At 36.4% G+C, this 15,143-nt stretch overlaps 2 protein-coding genes across 52 annotated transcripts in view; both read right to left on the reverse strand.

Moving 5' to 3' along the window:
• LOC126212861 (zinc finger protein 83-like) overlaps window positions 1–15,143 on the reverse strand; it is a 1,762,073-nt gene that overhangs the window by 943,846 nt on the left and 803,084 nt on the right. For 40 of the 50 annotated variants that reach the window (XM_049940350.1, XM_049940352.1, XM_049940318.1 and 37 more), the window contains one exon: window positions 3,846–3,938. The exons of the other annotated variants lie outside the window; for them this stretch is intronic. In XM_049940350.1, the coding sequence (XP_049796307.1) occupies window positions 3,846–3,938 (93 nt within the window). The remainder of the gene's footprint in view (window positions 1–3,845; window positions 3,939–15,143) is intronic. 50 annotated transcript variants of the gene reach the window in all.
• The window catches only part of LOC126212871 (zinc finger protein 664-like), a 576,054-nt gene that overhangs the window by 135,063 nt on the left and 425,848 nt on the right, over window positions 1–15,143 (reverse strand). The gene's annotated exons all lie outside the window — the stretch shown is intronic.

Genomic DNA, 15,143 nt, shown 5'->3' on the forward strand with positions numbered 1-15,143 from the left:
TGCCATGACAATCTGTAATGTTACAAATGGTTCTCTGTGACATGCATCCAGACCATCACACAGGAATTTTAAACTGCATCAGGATCCACTGGAAGTACTATAGCAGTTTGGCGGGAGGCGAGAAACCTTGGATATCATGGTCGCAAGGCTTCTCATAAGCCACACATCACACCAGTAAATGCCGAATAATGCCTCACTTGGTGAAAGGAGCGCTACCATTGGATGACTGAACTGTGGAGAAACGTGTGGAGTGAGGAATCGTGGTACACAATGTGGCGATCCGATACCGGGGTGTGGGTATGGCGAATGCCTGGTGATCATCATCTGCTAGCATGTGTAGTGCCAACAGCAAACTTCGGAGGCAGTGGTGTTATAGTGTGTGTGTTTTTCAAGGAGGGGGCTTGCATCCCTTGTTTTGCATGGCACAACAGCACATGCCTACATTGGTGTTTTAAGCACTTTTTTTATTCCCACTGTTGAAGAGCAATGCGGGGATGGCGATTGCATATTTCTACATGATCGAGCACCTGTTCATAAAGCATGGCCTGTGGTGGTGTGGTTACATGACAATAACATACCAGTAATGGGCGGGCCTGCACAGAGTCCTGACCTGAATCCTATAGAACACCTTTGGGATGATTTGGAACACCAACTTTGTACCAGGCCTCACCAACTGACAGTAATACCTCTCCTTAGTGCAGCACTCCATGAAGAATGCCATTTCCCAAGAAACCTTCCAGTACCTGACAGAAATATGCCTGCGAGAATGGAAGCTGTCATCAAAGCTATGGGTGGGCCAACACCATACTGAAATCCTGCATTACCATGGAGTGTGCCATGAACTTGGAAGTCATTTTCAGCCAGGTGTCCAGATACTTTTGATAACATAGTGAATTGTTTTGTACTCCACAAAAGGCCTTAGCAAGCTCACAAAATATACCAAGATTATTCTTCTTGCTTAGCTCTGCCATGACAATCTGTAATGTTACAAATGGTTCTCTGTGGAGAACTGCATGCTAAAGCCAAATTCAAAAGTTTTTCTGTGAATGTACCATGGAATTTAGCAACACTGCATATATATTGGAATCCTGTATCAACCTACATAGGAGTGAGCTATCACATAGTTATATTTATTACCTTTGATAACCTCCACAGTACAAAAAAACAGAAATGTAAATGATTTGTTAAAACAAAGTAACCGAATGCCATGGAAAGATGAAAGAATCAGAAATTATTCAAAGAGAAACATGTCAAATTATTATTCTGCAACTATCCATTTCTCTCTAACTGCTCCTCTAAATTTGGATTTAAAACATCCAACACATGCATTATTATTATTTTCTGGATTTACAATGTAAGTACATTTTTCCAGCACCTATTCTAGATTACAGTAAGTCACTAATTATTGTTCTCCACTCTTCTCTATTTGTCCATAAATCTTCAGGAATGTTGTTCTTCCTCATTGCTGACTGAACTCCCTGTATCCATGTATCAGGTGGTCGTCCCCTTTTTCTTCTTCCAATTGGTACCCAGTCGATTATGCATTTTGGTAGCCTTTCCTGTTCCATTCGTGTGATGTGTCCATACCATTTAAGTTGTTTGTGTTCGATGAAATCAATAATTGAATTTTTACATTTCATCTTGTCTCTGATTACTTCATTTCTTATTCTTTCTCGTCTTGATATTCTTGCTGAAAGTCTCCAGAAATCCATTTCTGTGGCTAATAATTTTGATTTCAGTTGCCATTTTGTTGTCCACACTTCTGAACCATATGTAATAATGCTCCTATTGTTTTAAAAATCCTTATTTTGTTATCAGTTGTTATGTGTTTGTCCCAGAGAATTCCATTCAATAAAGAGATTGTCGTCTTTCCAGAATTTATTCTTGATCTAATTTCTTTGTCCTGTTTCCCATCATTTGTAATTTTCACACCTAAATATTTATATTCCTCAGTAGCTGTTATTGTTCCCATCCCTTCTTCTAATATTAAGTCTCCATTCACTCCACCAATTTCCATGTAATTTGTTTTATTCATGTTTACATTTAGACCTGATTTTTTATATTCTTGAATCAATTTTCTGGTCATATACTCTATGTTCTCATAGTCTTGGGCTATAATCAGTTGGTCATCTGCAAATTGTAACGAGTATATTGTTCTATCATTTATTGGTATTCCCATGGCGTGACATTTTTTCTTCCAATTCTGTAAAGTTACTTCTGTATATATTTTATACAATGTAGGTGAGATGCTACATCCTTGACGTAATCCTTTTGTGACTTGGAATCCATGTGATAGATATTTACCAATTTTTATTTTTGAAATAGAATTTTTATATAAATTTTGAATTGCTTTAATTATTCTTGGATTTATTCCTATTGATATTAAAGCTTTCCATAAACTGGATAACGGCACACTATCATAGGCTTTTTCTATATCTATGAATACTAAATGTATAGGTTGTGCCCGAACCATTTTTTTTTTCAATAATTTGTTGTAGGCAAAAGATATGATCAATTGTTCATCTTCCAGCTCTAAAACCTGCTTGTTCTTCAGCCTCCTTTTCTTTGTATTCTTGTTCTAACAAATATTTAATAATTCTTCCATATAATCTACTGAAGGTATTGGTCACTGTTATTCCCCTATAATTTTTACACTCATCTTTCGCTCCTTTTTTATGTATCACTGAAATATATCCTACTTTCAAATAATTTGGGACATCTTCCCCATTTAAACATCTTTTGAAAAGGTTTCTTAACAATTCCATTAATTTCTTTGTTCCTAATTTTAATAATTCTGCAGGAATACCTCCAATGCCTGTAGCCCTTCCATTCTTTAAAGATTTTATTGCAGTTTTAACTGTCTCTATTTCCAAATGGATGTAATTCTCTGCTTGTAGATCTATCATTTCATTATATTCAGGGTTTCCCAAGTATTCTTCCCTGTTTTCTGTTAATAAACTTTTAAAATATTTTTCCCAAGAGTCATGAGTAATATATTTAATGTGTGTTGTTTCTTTGGAATTCCTTCTTAAATTTTTTATAGTTTTCCATGCTTCTGTGTTTCTTTTACCACCAATATAGGATTCAATTTTTTGACATGACTGTTCCCAAACTTTGTTTTTTGCTTCTGCAACCTTTTTCCGGATTTTCGCTTGTTGTGCATTAAGCTCTATTTTATCTTGAAGATTTCTGGTATTTAACCATTTTAAATATTTTTCTTTCTTTAATTTCACTTCCTTTTTAATTTCTTCATTCCAGTAGTATAATGGATGGTTTGTACGTGTTTCTTCTGTTTCTCCTAAAGCTTCCTTGGTGGCTTCATGTAGTTTATTTACAATATAATGATATTGATCTTCTGTATTATCAAACTCTGTTTCTACCAGTTTTTCATCTAATCTCTTTTGATATAAAAATATTGTGCTTTCATTCTCAAAACTATTCAAATTATATTTAGGAATTTTGATTTCTGTTTGTATATTTTCTATAGGACAATTTCGATTTTCTTCAGTGCTTTTTCCTCTGAAGGGGAATAAAAATTTGGAATTTACCAAATAATGATCGCTAAGAGTTACCCCTCATGCGTTATACAAAATGTTCGGTTTCAAGAAGAGTTGCTGTAGGTATGGTTATAAATATTGTTCCAAGCACTAATAAGAATTTCCTCTCAATTGCCACCAAGTGGCAGAAAAAAACCTGAATCAGGGAGAACTGTACAAGGATGGTGGGAAATTACAAACAGCACTTAGTTCCAGAAAACTTATTTCTTTGTAACACATCCTTTACATTCTGCAATTAGCCAAGGAATTTTTTGTTCCACATGCAATACCTCAGACATTAATGCTTACAATGTTCTCAGTTTCTTCTGGTCCCAATTTTTTTTGTGTTTCCTCCTTGGAACAATTAGTGGACTCCAGCGTTACCAACGGATGTTCAGGAAACTGAAAGAAAGGAAAAGAAAGTCTCAGTTATGAGTTCTTACACATTTCTGCATATATTACATGCCTCTCAATATTTTATTATGAATATCATCCCGTTTGCAATGATTCTCATCTCTCACACACAAGGAAATTTAATGAAACTAATTTTCTGAGCAGCTATTCTAAGTTACATCAATACGGTTTCATATCTATGCTACCTTGCTCAATAATCTTTGTAGACAATCACAGTTCTGTCTCATAAGCAGCATACTTAACTGTATAATAGTATACAGGATAAGTAATACGTGGCTCTTTGGCATACTGAATTCACTCATGATGAACTGCATCACTGTTCATTAAATCTTCTGTATCTCCTGTACTAACCTTCCCAGTAACAATTCTATACTCATAAATTGGCAAAACAAGTGTTCCAGAAACAGTTTCTTCTATGGCTGGGTAACACTAATTACTGTTCACTTATATGTGATTAAGTAGCTAATGCCTGAAAAATGTTGCTACAGATCCATGGTGTTGCAGCAATATGGAACAGTAGCTTCCCTAAACAGCCTCACAGGGTTTTCAGTGTCCTCTGCTCTATCATTTACATATATAATGAACAGTAAGGACTTTTTAATACTCCCTTGGGGTACGCCCAAAGTAACTTACTGATCTAACTATTTTGTATCCTGAATCTACTCACTGCTATATGCAAACTGCAGTGTGGTACCACGTATTTTGCATTGTGAGGCCTCTTTCTATGCTGAATAGCACTCATTTCATCAATTATGTTCCTGCTTATGGACTGGCACTTCGAGAACTAGGTTAAGTTATTTATAGTATTTACACTATTTACTGTTATCTATCACAATACTACAGTCTCATAGCAAAGTATGCAAACATAGAATTGACAGAAACAATGGAATATATACTGAAACATTATCTGTCAGTAAAATTAAATTTTATAAAATGCGATGACATTTAACTGACAGCAAAATCATTTATTGTACACTGAGATCATACCTGTTGGCTTTAGAGTAGGTAATGAAGAATGGAGATAGTCCAGCAGTTGTGCTGACATCAAATGGACCCAGTATTCTAACTAAGTAAAATGAGAAACAAGTGTTTTCAAATGAACAGCTACACTGCTACCACACCAGAGCAATGCTGCACTAAACTGCTGCTTCAACTACTATCACAATCAAAGGACTCACAATGAGATGTTGAGTCAGTGAATGGCTTCAATTTTGCCAACATAATCAAAAAAGAAGTTTCTGAAGTAACACAGCAACAATGTCCCTTTTAAATTAAATACTGCAACACTTATTGTACATTGTAACTGAAGATGCTATTTGCCTTAAACTCTCCCCTTTTCTCTCACTCTAACGACAATGCATATAATGTCCAGTGCTTTCACTCTGGTTCCAAAACTACATCACTTACCACTTCTTGGGTGTTGTATTTTCTTGAAAATTTCTTTACTTGTCAATATCACAACTCCCTATTTGTCTTGTTGGTCTCTTGCTTGGTCTTTATAACATATTTAAACCTATTTCAAACACTGCACTGCTGGATTATCTCTTGAAACTCTCTCTACAAACTTTGAACAATTTGGTATCCGTTATATTACTGTGCCTCCCACTCTCATATAAAACAGCACTTGAACAACATTTGTTAGCAGTTCTTGAGCCAAGGGATTTTTTTCTTTGTTTCTGTCACCAGAAGTGACAAAGAAAGAAGCATTTGGAAAATACTGACAAGAAAACGGGACACAATGATAGGGCATGTTGATACACCGGGAAATAATTTCCACAGTACTAGAAGGAGCTGCAGGGAGAGAGGGAGACTGGGTTACATACAACAAATAATTGATGCTGCACAATTCTAGACTTCTGTATGTGTTATGGTCATGGTTATCATCATCAGTCCAAAGACTGGTTTGAGGCAGCTCTCCACCCTACTCTATACTGTGACAGTCTCTATTCTTTCGTAACTATTAAAACCCCCATAATTGACACTGCTTCCTGTAATCATGCATTACTGTGTATTTACAATTTTAACTACCAAACCTCTATTCATTACCAAACTGACTATTCCTTGATGGCACAAGATGTGTCCTGTCAACATACTTTTTCCTTTAGATAAGCTATGCCATACATTTCTTTCCTTTCGAATTCAATTCTGTACCTCTTCAGTGGGTACCTGTTCTACCCGCCTTATCCGCAAAATTTCAAAAGCTTTGTAAGTAGGCTGTTTAGGTTTTTTTTTTGGTAACGCCACCTCTGTATGAAAATCACTGGCTGTGCTGTGTGCAGTCTGTGACTGCTTTGCATTGTTGTAATACTCGCCATTGTAGTGTTAGGCAGCTGGCTGGGAACAGCGCGTAGCGTTGCACAGTTGGAGGTGAGCCGCCAGCAGAGGTGAATGTGGGGAGAGAGATGGCGGAGTTTTGAAATTTGTCATGAACTGCTATATATATTATGACTATTGAGGTAAATACATTGGTTGTTCTCTATCAAAATCTTTCATTTGCTAACTATGCCCTATCAGTAGTTAGTGCCTTCAGTACTTTGAATCTTTTATTTAGCTGGCAGTAGTGGCGCTCGCTGTATTGCAGTAGCTTGAGTAGCGAAGATGTTTGTGAGGTAAGTGATTTATGAAAGGTATAGTTTAATGTTAGTCAGGGCCATTCTTTTGTAGGCATTTTTGAAAGTCAGATTGCGTTGCACTAAAAATATTGTGTATCAGTTTAAGCACAGTCCTGTATAATTTTTCAAAGGGGACGTTTCATATGTCGACCCTTAGCCTACGATACCTCACTGGAATCTTCTGATTTTTTCTTGTAGTTTGTGTAATTAGTGTAGATTTTGTTTATTGCTAGCGCGTAATTGTAGAGAGAATCTCCTTTGTAGTTGCAGTCTTTCATTGTTGTACAGTAAAACAGGTGTGGCACATATGTAGATTTGCACTAAGTATTTCGCAGCTGCAATTAACTAGATATTATTTTCAGTGCTATGTTCATGTGTTCCCCTATTTTTGCTCTTCAAATTGTGTTTTTCTGTGTTGTCGTGTGAAATATTGTGACAATAATGGCGTGTGAAAAACGTAACGCTAGGCTCCAAAGTAAATTGAGAAATGACAGCGAAGACGAAAGCAGTGTGTTAGCGCCACCGTGTAATGAATTAACTAATATTCAAAGTAGTAATTTGGTAACTGTGCATAGGGAAATGGAGCGGGTGGCAAACAATGGCGTGGACAGTGAAACAATTAGTGAAGAGGGAAGCATTATCGATCGATCGGTCGGCAACAGCTCGCCTCAGGAATCGGGAATGACAGGACACAATTTTGCAAATACTGTAGATTCAGGTTTTGGGTCCTCACCATTTTCTCAAATAAGTCAAGACACAATTTCTGCTTGTCAAAATGTGAATGTTGCCGGTGCAAATGCACTGCCGAAAAGCATAGAGGAACAGATTCCAGACACTAATACATTATTATTGCAATTAATGCAACAAATGAAACAAAATCAGAGACAAACACAGCAACAGCTAGACACAGTGGAACAATATCTTAAAAAGTTAGACACAATGGAACAACACCAGAGACAAACACAGCAACAGTTAGACACAATGGAACAAAATCTTCAAAAGTTAGACTCATTGGAGCAAACTCTTGAACAAACACATGAGGATTTAACTAATAAGTTACATCACATTGAATCGAAATGTCAAAAAGTCTGCAATGACGTAAAAACACAAATTTGTGAGCATTTTCAACCTATTTTTTCGCAGCATGAAAATGCATTACAGAATCACGAAGCAGCCATAAAAGAACTGCAAACCATTGTTCATGAAAATCATGAGACCTCGTCGGCTAAAATTGACTCAGTTGCATCTACCGATTCGGTTACGCAACTTGCAAAAACTCAAGAAAACTTAAAGGACACAGTAGATTCGATTTCAACACAAATTGACACTCTGAAACTTGGTTCAGAAAAACACACTGAGGAAATGTGTTCACTATCGGAGAAAGTAGCCGAACTTTTGGATCAGTTCACTAAATTATCTACGAAGGTAGATGATAATCTGAATGACACAAAACCGGTAGTCTTTAATGAGACAGAAGAGTGCGAACAAATTAGGAAACTGAAACAAAATCTGAATCAAATTAATACGCAACACCAAAGCGAAATCCGGGATGTACAAGATCAGCTGACACAGGTAGTACAAGAATTACGTATTTCAGAGGACACTCGCGCTCCAGTACGGGAAGAGGGACATAGAAATACGGAACAACCACAAAATAATAACACAGGGCATTTCGGAAATTATGAAAGAAATTGGCAAGGTGCACCGAATTTTGAGATTGAACCGCCGACACGACGTAACAATGACCGATATGCTACTCGCCGACACGATGATTTTGACTATAAGCTGTTCATTAAAAAAAAAAAGGAGGCAGAATAACTTTAGACGCAACGGTCCAGCGCGCAGTTACGATTCAGGGAGAAATTCTCCACCACGTGACCGACAAGAAAGAAACTATGGAATCTACCGACATGACGACAGACGATATGATCGTAACGACAGACCTGAATTGCATCAGAACTGGCGGGATTTAAACAGGGCAGGGCCTTCTCGTCAAAGTGAATTTGTAGAAGTTAGGTCTCCTAATCCCAATAACGGCACGCGCCAACAAAGAGACAGACAATGACTCGCACAAGCAGGCAGCCGCGTGCGCCCGCTGGCTCCGAGAAAAATAACATAAGACGCTAGCCTTGAGAAAAATTTTTAGTATTCTTTACCGATGTATACAACATGATAATTGCTTTGAAGTTGAAACTCTGTGCACTAGGAAGAGTAAAGGATTACACCACATTTCACATGTAAAACCGTTTATTGAAAGATAATCTGCTTTTTAACTTTGTCTTTGCCATAAGACTTTTCACTTCACATTTCTAGTATGCTTTGTCAGACTTAAGAAACTGTTAACATGCAACAATGTTTGAAGTTAAACATCCAGTCAAGAACCAAGAGAACTTATTTAAACGGAAATTACGAATGCATTGTTATAGTGAACAGACGACACAGTGTTATTGTGTGTGTACATTCTTGCTTGTTAGTTGCACGATTACGTAACGACTATCAGGCTTACATACTTAGGACACATACTAGTACTGCTAATGAGATTTTAATGCAACATTTTGGTTTACTTGAAAATACATTCTGGAGTTTGTGTGACAGCTACACGACTATATCACGACGCTACTAATGTGTGACACAATTTACATTGTTGCTTTTGCGGTGTATCTGTTTCATATCTGCACAATTTTTCTGAATTCTTCTGGAAAGTAAAACATGTTTTAGTAGTAACTTTTGTGGTATAGCTACAATGAGCCTTTTTCGTAGCACAACAATACGTTACATTATAGTGCTTTCTTTATCACGGTAAGGTACGTAATAACTATGGTATCCATACGCAAAGCATTTCACTTTCGTTTATGATGAGGTAAGTATATTGACTTCAGCAGAACTTTGCTTACAGAGGACGATAAATATGAGACTTCCACAGAGATTATCTTACAACATGACGCACAGTTTAGCGCTACAGCTTTGTCAGACTTAAGAAACTGTTAACATGCAACAATGTTTGAAGTTAAACATCCAGTCAAGAACCAAGAGAACTTATTTAAACGGAAATTACGAATGCATTGTTATAGTGAACAGACGACACAGTGTTATTGTGTGTGTACATTCTTGCTTGTTAGTTGCACGATTACGTAACGACTATCAGGCTTACATACTTAGGACACATACTAGTACTGCTAATGAGATTTTAATGCAACATTTTGGTTTACTTGAAAATACATTCTGGAGTTTGTGTGACAGCTACACGACTATATCACGACGCTACTAATGTGTGACACAATTTACATTGTTGCTTTTGCGGTGTATCTGTTTCATATCTGCACAATTTTTCTGAATTCTTCTGGAAAGTAAAACATGTTTTAGTAGTAACTTTTGTGGTATAGCTACAATGAGCCTTTTTCGTAGCACAACAATACGTTACATTATAGTGCTTTCTTTATCACGGTAAGGTACGTAATAACTATGGTATCCATACGCAAAGCATTTCACTTTCGTTTATGATGAGGTAAGTATATTGACTTCAGCAGAACTTTGCTTACAGAGGACGATAAATATGAGACTTCCACAGAGATTATCTTACAACATGACGCACAGTTTAGCGCTACAGTACACGTATTTGAGTGATTAATTTCGCACTTAAAACATTTTTTTAAAGATATTTGAAGTGCAATGATACAAGGGTTTTCCGTGATAAATTTCATTCCATTGCTGTAATCTGTAACACCTGAGGGTATAATTAAATTAATCCTCAGGGGGGTACACGCTTACTTTGTGTACCATGTGTGTGGCAAGCACAAGGATCCCTAGCTAATATGGTATTTGCTGATACAGCTTTACACATCGGTACCATATTTCTCTAACACAGAATTACACAGCTATCTGATTATTTACCTGAGAGAGACAAACATTTATTTTACTACATCAGTGACAGACGTTTACGTAATTACACCGTTGGATAACTTCACACTTACGAAATTGTATTTTGTCTGTACTTTGTGAACTGTTCATATTTTTTCAGAACCATTGTGATACTATGAGAGCTTTGAATGATGTATTTGGTATGAGATCATGATTTTTAAGGTACGTTTGAGGTAGATGACACTATTGAAATGAGCAGAGAATATTTTTTAGGGTTTTGAAATTATTGCAGAAAGCTACGACGTTTTTGAGATTTGACTGAGGTGTTATGATGTTATTTTTACGACGACGATGTGTATTATGCTGTTGAGGTATGTTTATGATCAATAAGCTGATGCTATATAAGGAATGTGATTACGTGTTTATATGTATATGAATAATGAATAGAAGTTAGGGACTCTGGTTGGAAACCGAGAATCGTACGTTAAGAGTTATGAAATGTGTGTAAATGTATCACAATGCCGGCGAAAATTTTTTTGGCCCCTGTTATATTCATAAGATTTTGTATCTACACATTTGCAACGCAAATTCTCGACCTCTGCAATTTTTTATATGAGACTGCCACTGTAGCGGAAACTGCTATCGTAAATATTTCCGTACGAAAGTTAAGTGACCACCTGCACGTAATGCGTCGCGGACACCCAGCTGTGTCAGACGCCTGGAGAAAAAGCCATTATTGCGAGCCCTTTTCAGCGGCACAAGTAGGAAAAAAAAAAAAGGGAGGCCATTATCCTCGCTATTGACGTTCCTTTGTAGAAAGCATCGCAAAAACGACACGGTCGAACTTGAAAACATATGATTACACTGTGGAGCTCTTAATTTATATTTCCTAAAATGCCTAATGAAACGATGAGAAACATTTCACGGCTATTGTCTTGCTAATTGAGAGAAATGCCATATGGCTTGCTTTATGTATTTGTTTACTCATTTTGCTTAATATCTAGTTTCTAGCTGCACTGCAGCATTGGTTAAAATAAAATTTTATATATGTACTAATACAAATATTTTCTGTCTACAGATCGAGTAAATAATAATTTTTTTCAAAAAATGAGGGAGCACAAAAAGACATTTACCTTCACAGGAACTGTATACGTAATTTTCTTTTCAACTACTTGGTAATTTTTTTGGTAGAGTAAGTTATCGTGATGCATCACTCTAGTGTTAAGATGTGACATAGGTATTAGACATGGCCATTTTTAGTGTAATATTTTTTTTTTCTGCTTGAGGTCTAGGTTTAAATTTTATTTGCTGCTGCTGTTTGCCAGGCATAGTGTTACTAAATTTCACTTTGTATTACTCTGTTAAGCTAGTTTTACTACTGATTTATTTTTCTTGTTGCTGCACATTGGCTCATATTAGTTGTAATGTTGAATTGCTTGGTAATTTAGATTTACTGTAGCTTGCTTTGCAAATTTCCATTTTTTTGTCATTGCTGTTCGTGTTAATTGTTTTGTGCTGCTGCATTGCCTCGTCCCTTAGTTTAGCATCTGAGCTCAGTAGATTTAAGTTAGCTTAAGTGGGGTAGACTATATAAGAACCTAACAATGGACAATAGGGAAAGAATGCATTGAAAGTTATATGAAAACGATTTGGGCCAAAATGAGTATTGTACAATGAGCCATAATTATTTTGAAAGAAATATGGTTAGAATACTGAAAAGAGGTATGGATAGGACTTTTTGGGAATGATGATGAATGAAGGGAGATCTCCGAGAAGTAAAGAAAGTTTTGTTTGCAAAATACTGCAGTAAAAGAAACCCTGTCCTTTCCTTGTGTTATCCCACTGTGTGTTTGTGTACCTTTGTGTAGTTACGTTCTTCCTGTATTTATATGTGTATCTGATAAGATTTATGTTGTAGAATTTTTCTGGTACTAAGCTACATTCACTAATGACGAGGAATACTGTTATCCTCAAATATAATTTGCATTTATAATATGTAATTTTCTTTGTAAAGATGTTTACACATTATTAATTCTGTTCTGTTTCAATTCTCATGTGTGAAATTAATGTTTCGAAAACTATTCTCATTATTTTATTCATTTACTTATCTCATAATTCCTGTAACACTGATGTATATGTTATTTCTATTCTTTTGTAAAGCTTGTACTACAAATGTTATCTGTATTATTATGTTTTTAATGATGTATTTTGTACCTTTGTTATTGTATTCTTATGTTATAAAATTGTAATTGACACCAGGTCATCAAATTAAGTAACTTGTAAGTTACATTTCACTGCACACGTTTCTATTGGTCATAGTATATGGACAATATGTGAGAAGTAGGGTCTGTTAGTGTTTGCACGTGTGTTAATAATTCAGCAAGGGACTGGTTAACAGCATTGCTGGTTCTCAGGACAATTCAAAAACTTTGTGAGTGCACAAGTGGTGGTTATGGACTTGCTCTATTATCCGCAAGACTCTTCAATGGTGATTGTGCACCTGCATAGTCACAACAGATGGCTGCTGGCCATCTCTACAAGGTCTACAGTGGGTCTGCATCTTTGATGACCCACCAGTACCATTATCTCTACAAGGACTACAGTGGGTCTACATCTTTGATGATCCATCAATACCATTATTTCTACAAGGACTGCAGTGGGTCTGCACCTCTGGTGGCCCACCAATACCGTAATCTCTACCAGGACTACAGTGGGTCTGCTCTGTGATGACCGACCCACCAATACTCTTCAAAACTTCGACTGACTCCGCTGTGGGTTTGCTCTGTTGTGGCCCATGACTTGTCTGCATGTCGAGAGTCTGCTCTGTCTTTCCGTTGGAAGGACAATGCTACTTCTTCAAGATTGCATGGAAATCCACTACTTCCGTGTGCATTTTCTTTTACTGCTCAGACTTTGAGAAAAACACTGCAATGTGATGAATGATCAGGACTGTCTTTATGGACTGTGAGAAAATTTAAGCTTTTGACCAACATTGTATCAATAAGTGTGTGCATTTGATTTCTTTGTTATTGTAATTATGAAAATTTTTTTCAAATCTGTATTGGCCACTGCCCAAATCAATTTGTAAAATTTTTTGTGGGGAGCATGGGGGCTATGTAAGTAGGCTGTTTAGGTTTTTTTTTGGTAACGCCACCTCTGTATGAAAATCACTGGCTGTGCTGTGTGCAGTCTGTGACTGCTTTGCATTGTTGTAATACTCGCCATTGTAGTGTTAGGCAGCTGGCTGGGAACAGCGCGTAGCGTTGCACAGTTGGAGGTGAGCCGCCAGCAGAGGTGGATGTGGGGAGAGAGATGGCGGAGTTTTGAAATTTGTCATGAACTGCTATATATATTATGACTATTGAGGTAAATACATTGGTTGTTCTCTATCAAAATCTTTCATTTGCTAACTATGCCTATCAGTAGTTAGTGCCTTCAGTACTTTGAATCTTTTATTTAGCTGGCAGTAGTGGCGCTCGCTGTATTGCAGTAGCTTGAGTAGCGAAGATGTTTGTGAGGTAAGTGATTTATGAAAGGTACAGGTTAATGTTAGTCAGAGCCATTCTTTTGTAGGGATTTTTGAAAGTCAGATTGCGTTGCGCTAAAAATATTGTGTATCAGTTTAAGCACAGTCTTTTATAATTGTTCAAAAAAAGGGGGACGTTTCATAGCTTGTCTTCCCCTCTTTTCTGTGCTGTTTAACATCCACATTTCATTTCTGTACAAGACTGCAGCACAAAAGTTACTTTCAGAAGGTATTTCATAACACTTGAAATTTTATTAGAAATTTACATACACTCCTTATGAAAAGTTTTTCTTGCTATTGCTGGTCTCATATCCTCTATACATCAGCGATCAGTTACTTTGCTGCCCAAATAGTAAAACATACTACTACTACTACTACTACTATTACTACTATATTGTCTTATTTTCTAATCTAATTACATTGGAATCTTTGAATTTAATTGCACTACATTCCAGCAACACTGTTTTACATTTGGTGATGTTCACTGCATAACCCATTTCCAAGATACCCAGAATTATGTTCAGCTGATTTCCCAAGTATTTTGCCATTTTTGACAGAAATACATTGCCATTAGCAAATTTCAGGGCTACCTATTTGTTTTCTACAGTATTCCTTTCCCTTGTTTTAGTCAATAGCTGCCTAATTCCCCATTTCAACAACCTTTCATTTTTTCAGTTTATGCAAGTTGCATGTACCAAATTTCCTAAATTTCTTCAGTTTTAATAAGTAGTTCATAAAAATAAATTATAATCAGAATACACAACTGCTCTTGGAAACATTCTGTAGTTTAAAATCTGGGTTCGAAATCAATCTCTCTCTCTCTCTCTCTCTCTCTCTCTCTCTCTCTCTCTCTCTTTCAGCATTATACAATCGGATACATTCTCATGTCTCGAGGTCCCTTTCATGTAAAGAATCCTTTTAGGATTCTTAAACCAAGTGTTAGCAATGATTAAATTCTACTGTATACAAAATTCTATCAGACAGTTTCCCCTTTTATTTTTTCTCCATTCAGTTCTTTTGTAGTATTGGAAATCGGTATAAAGGAACAGTTGCAATGAAGGTAATATTGCAATGTCTGTAGCATACTGTATTGAATTTATTATGGATGTAGTAAATATATATAATACATGCACTATTATGATGGAATTACATGGCTTCTTTCTTAACGTAGCAAAATAAGGCATTTGCATTTCCTGG

This window comes from Schistocerca nitens, chromosome 11, assembly GCF_023898315.1.
Source record: "Schistocerca nitens isolate TAMUIC-IGC-003100 chromosome 11, iqSchNite1.1, whole genome shotgun sequence".
In the NCBI taxonomy this organism is placed as follows: domain Eukaryota; kingdom Metazoa; phylum Arthropoda; class Insecta; order Orthoptera; family Acrididae; genus Schistocerca; species Schistocerca nitens.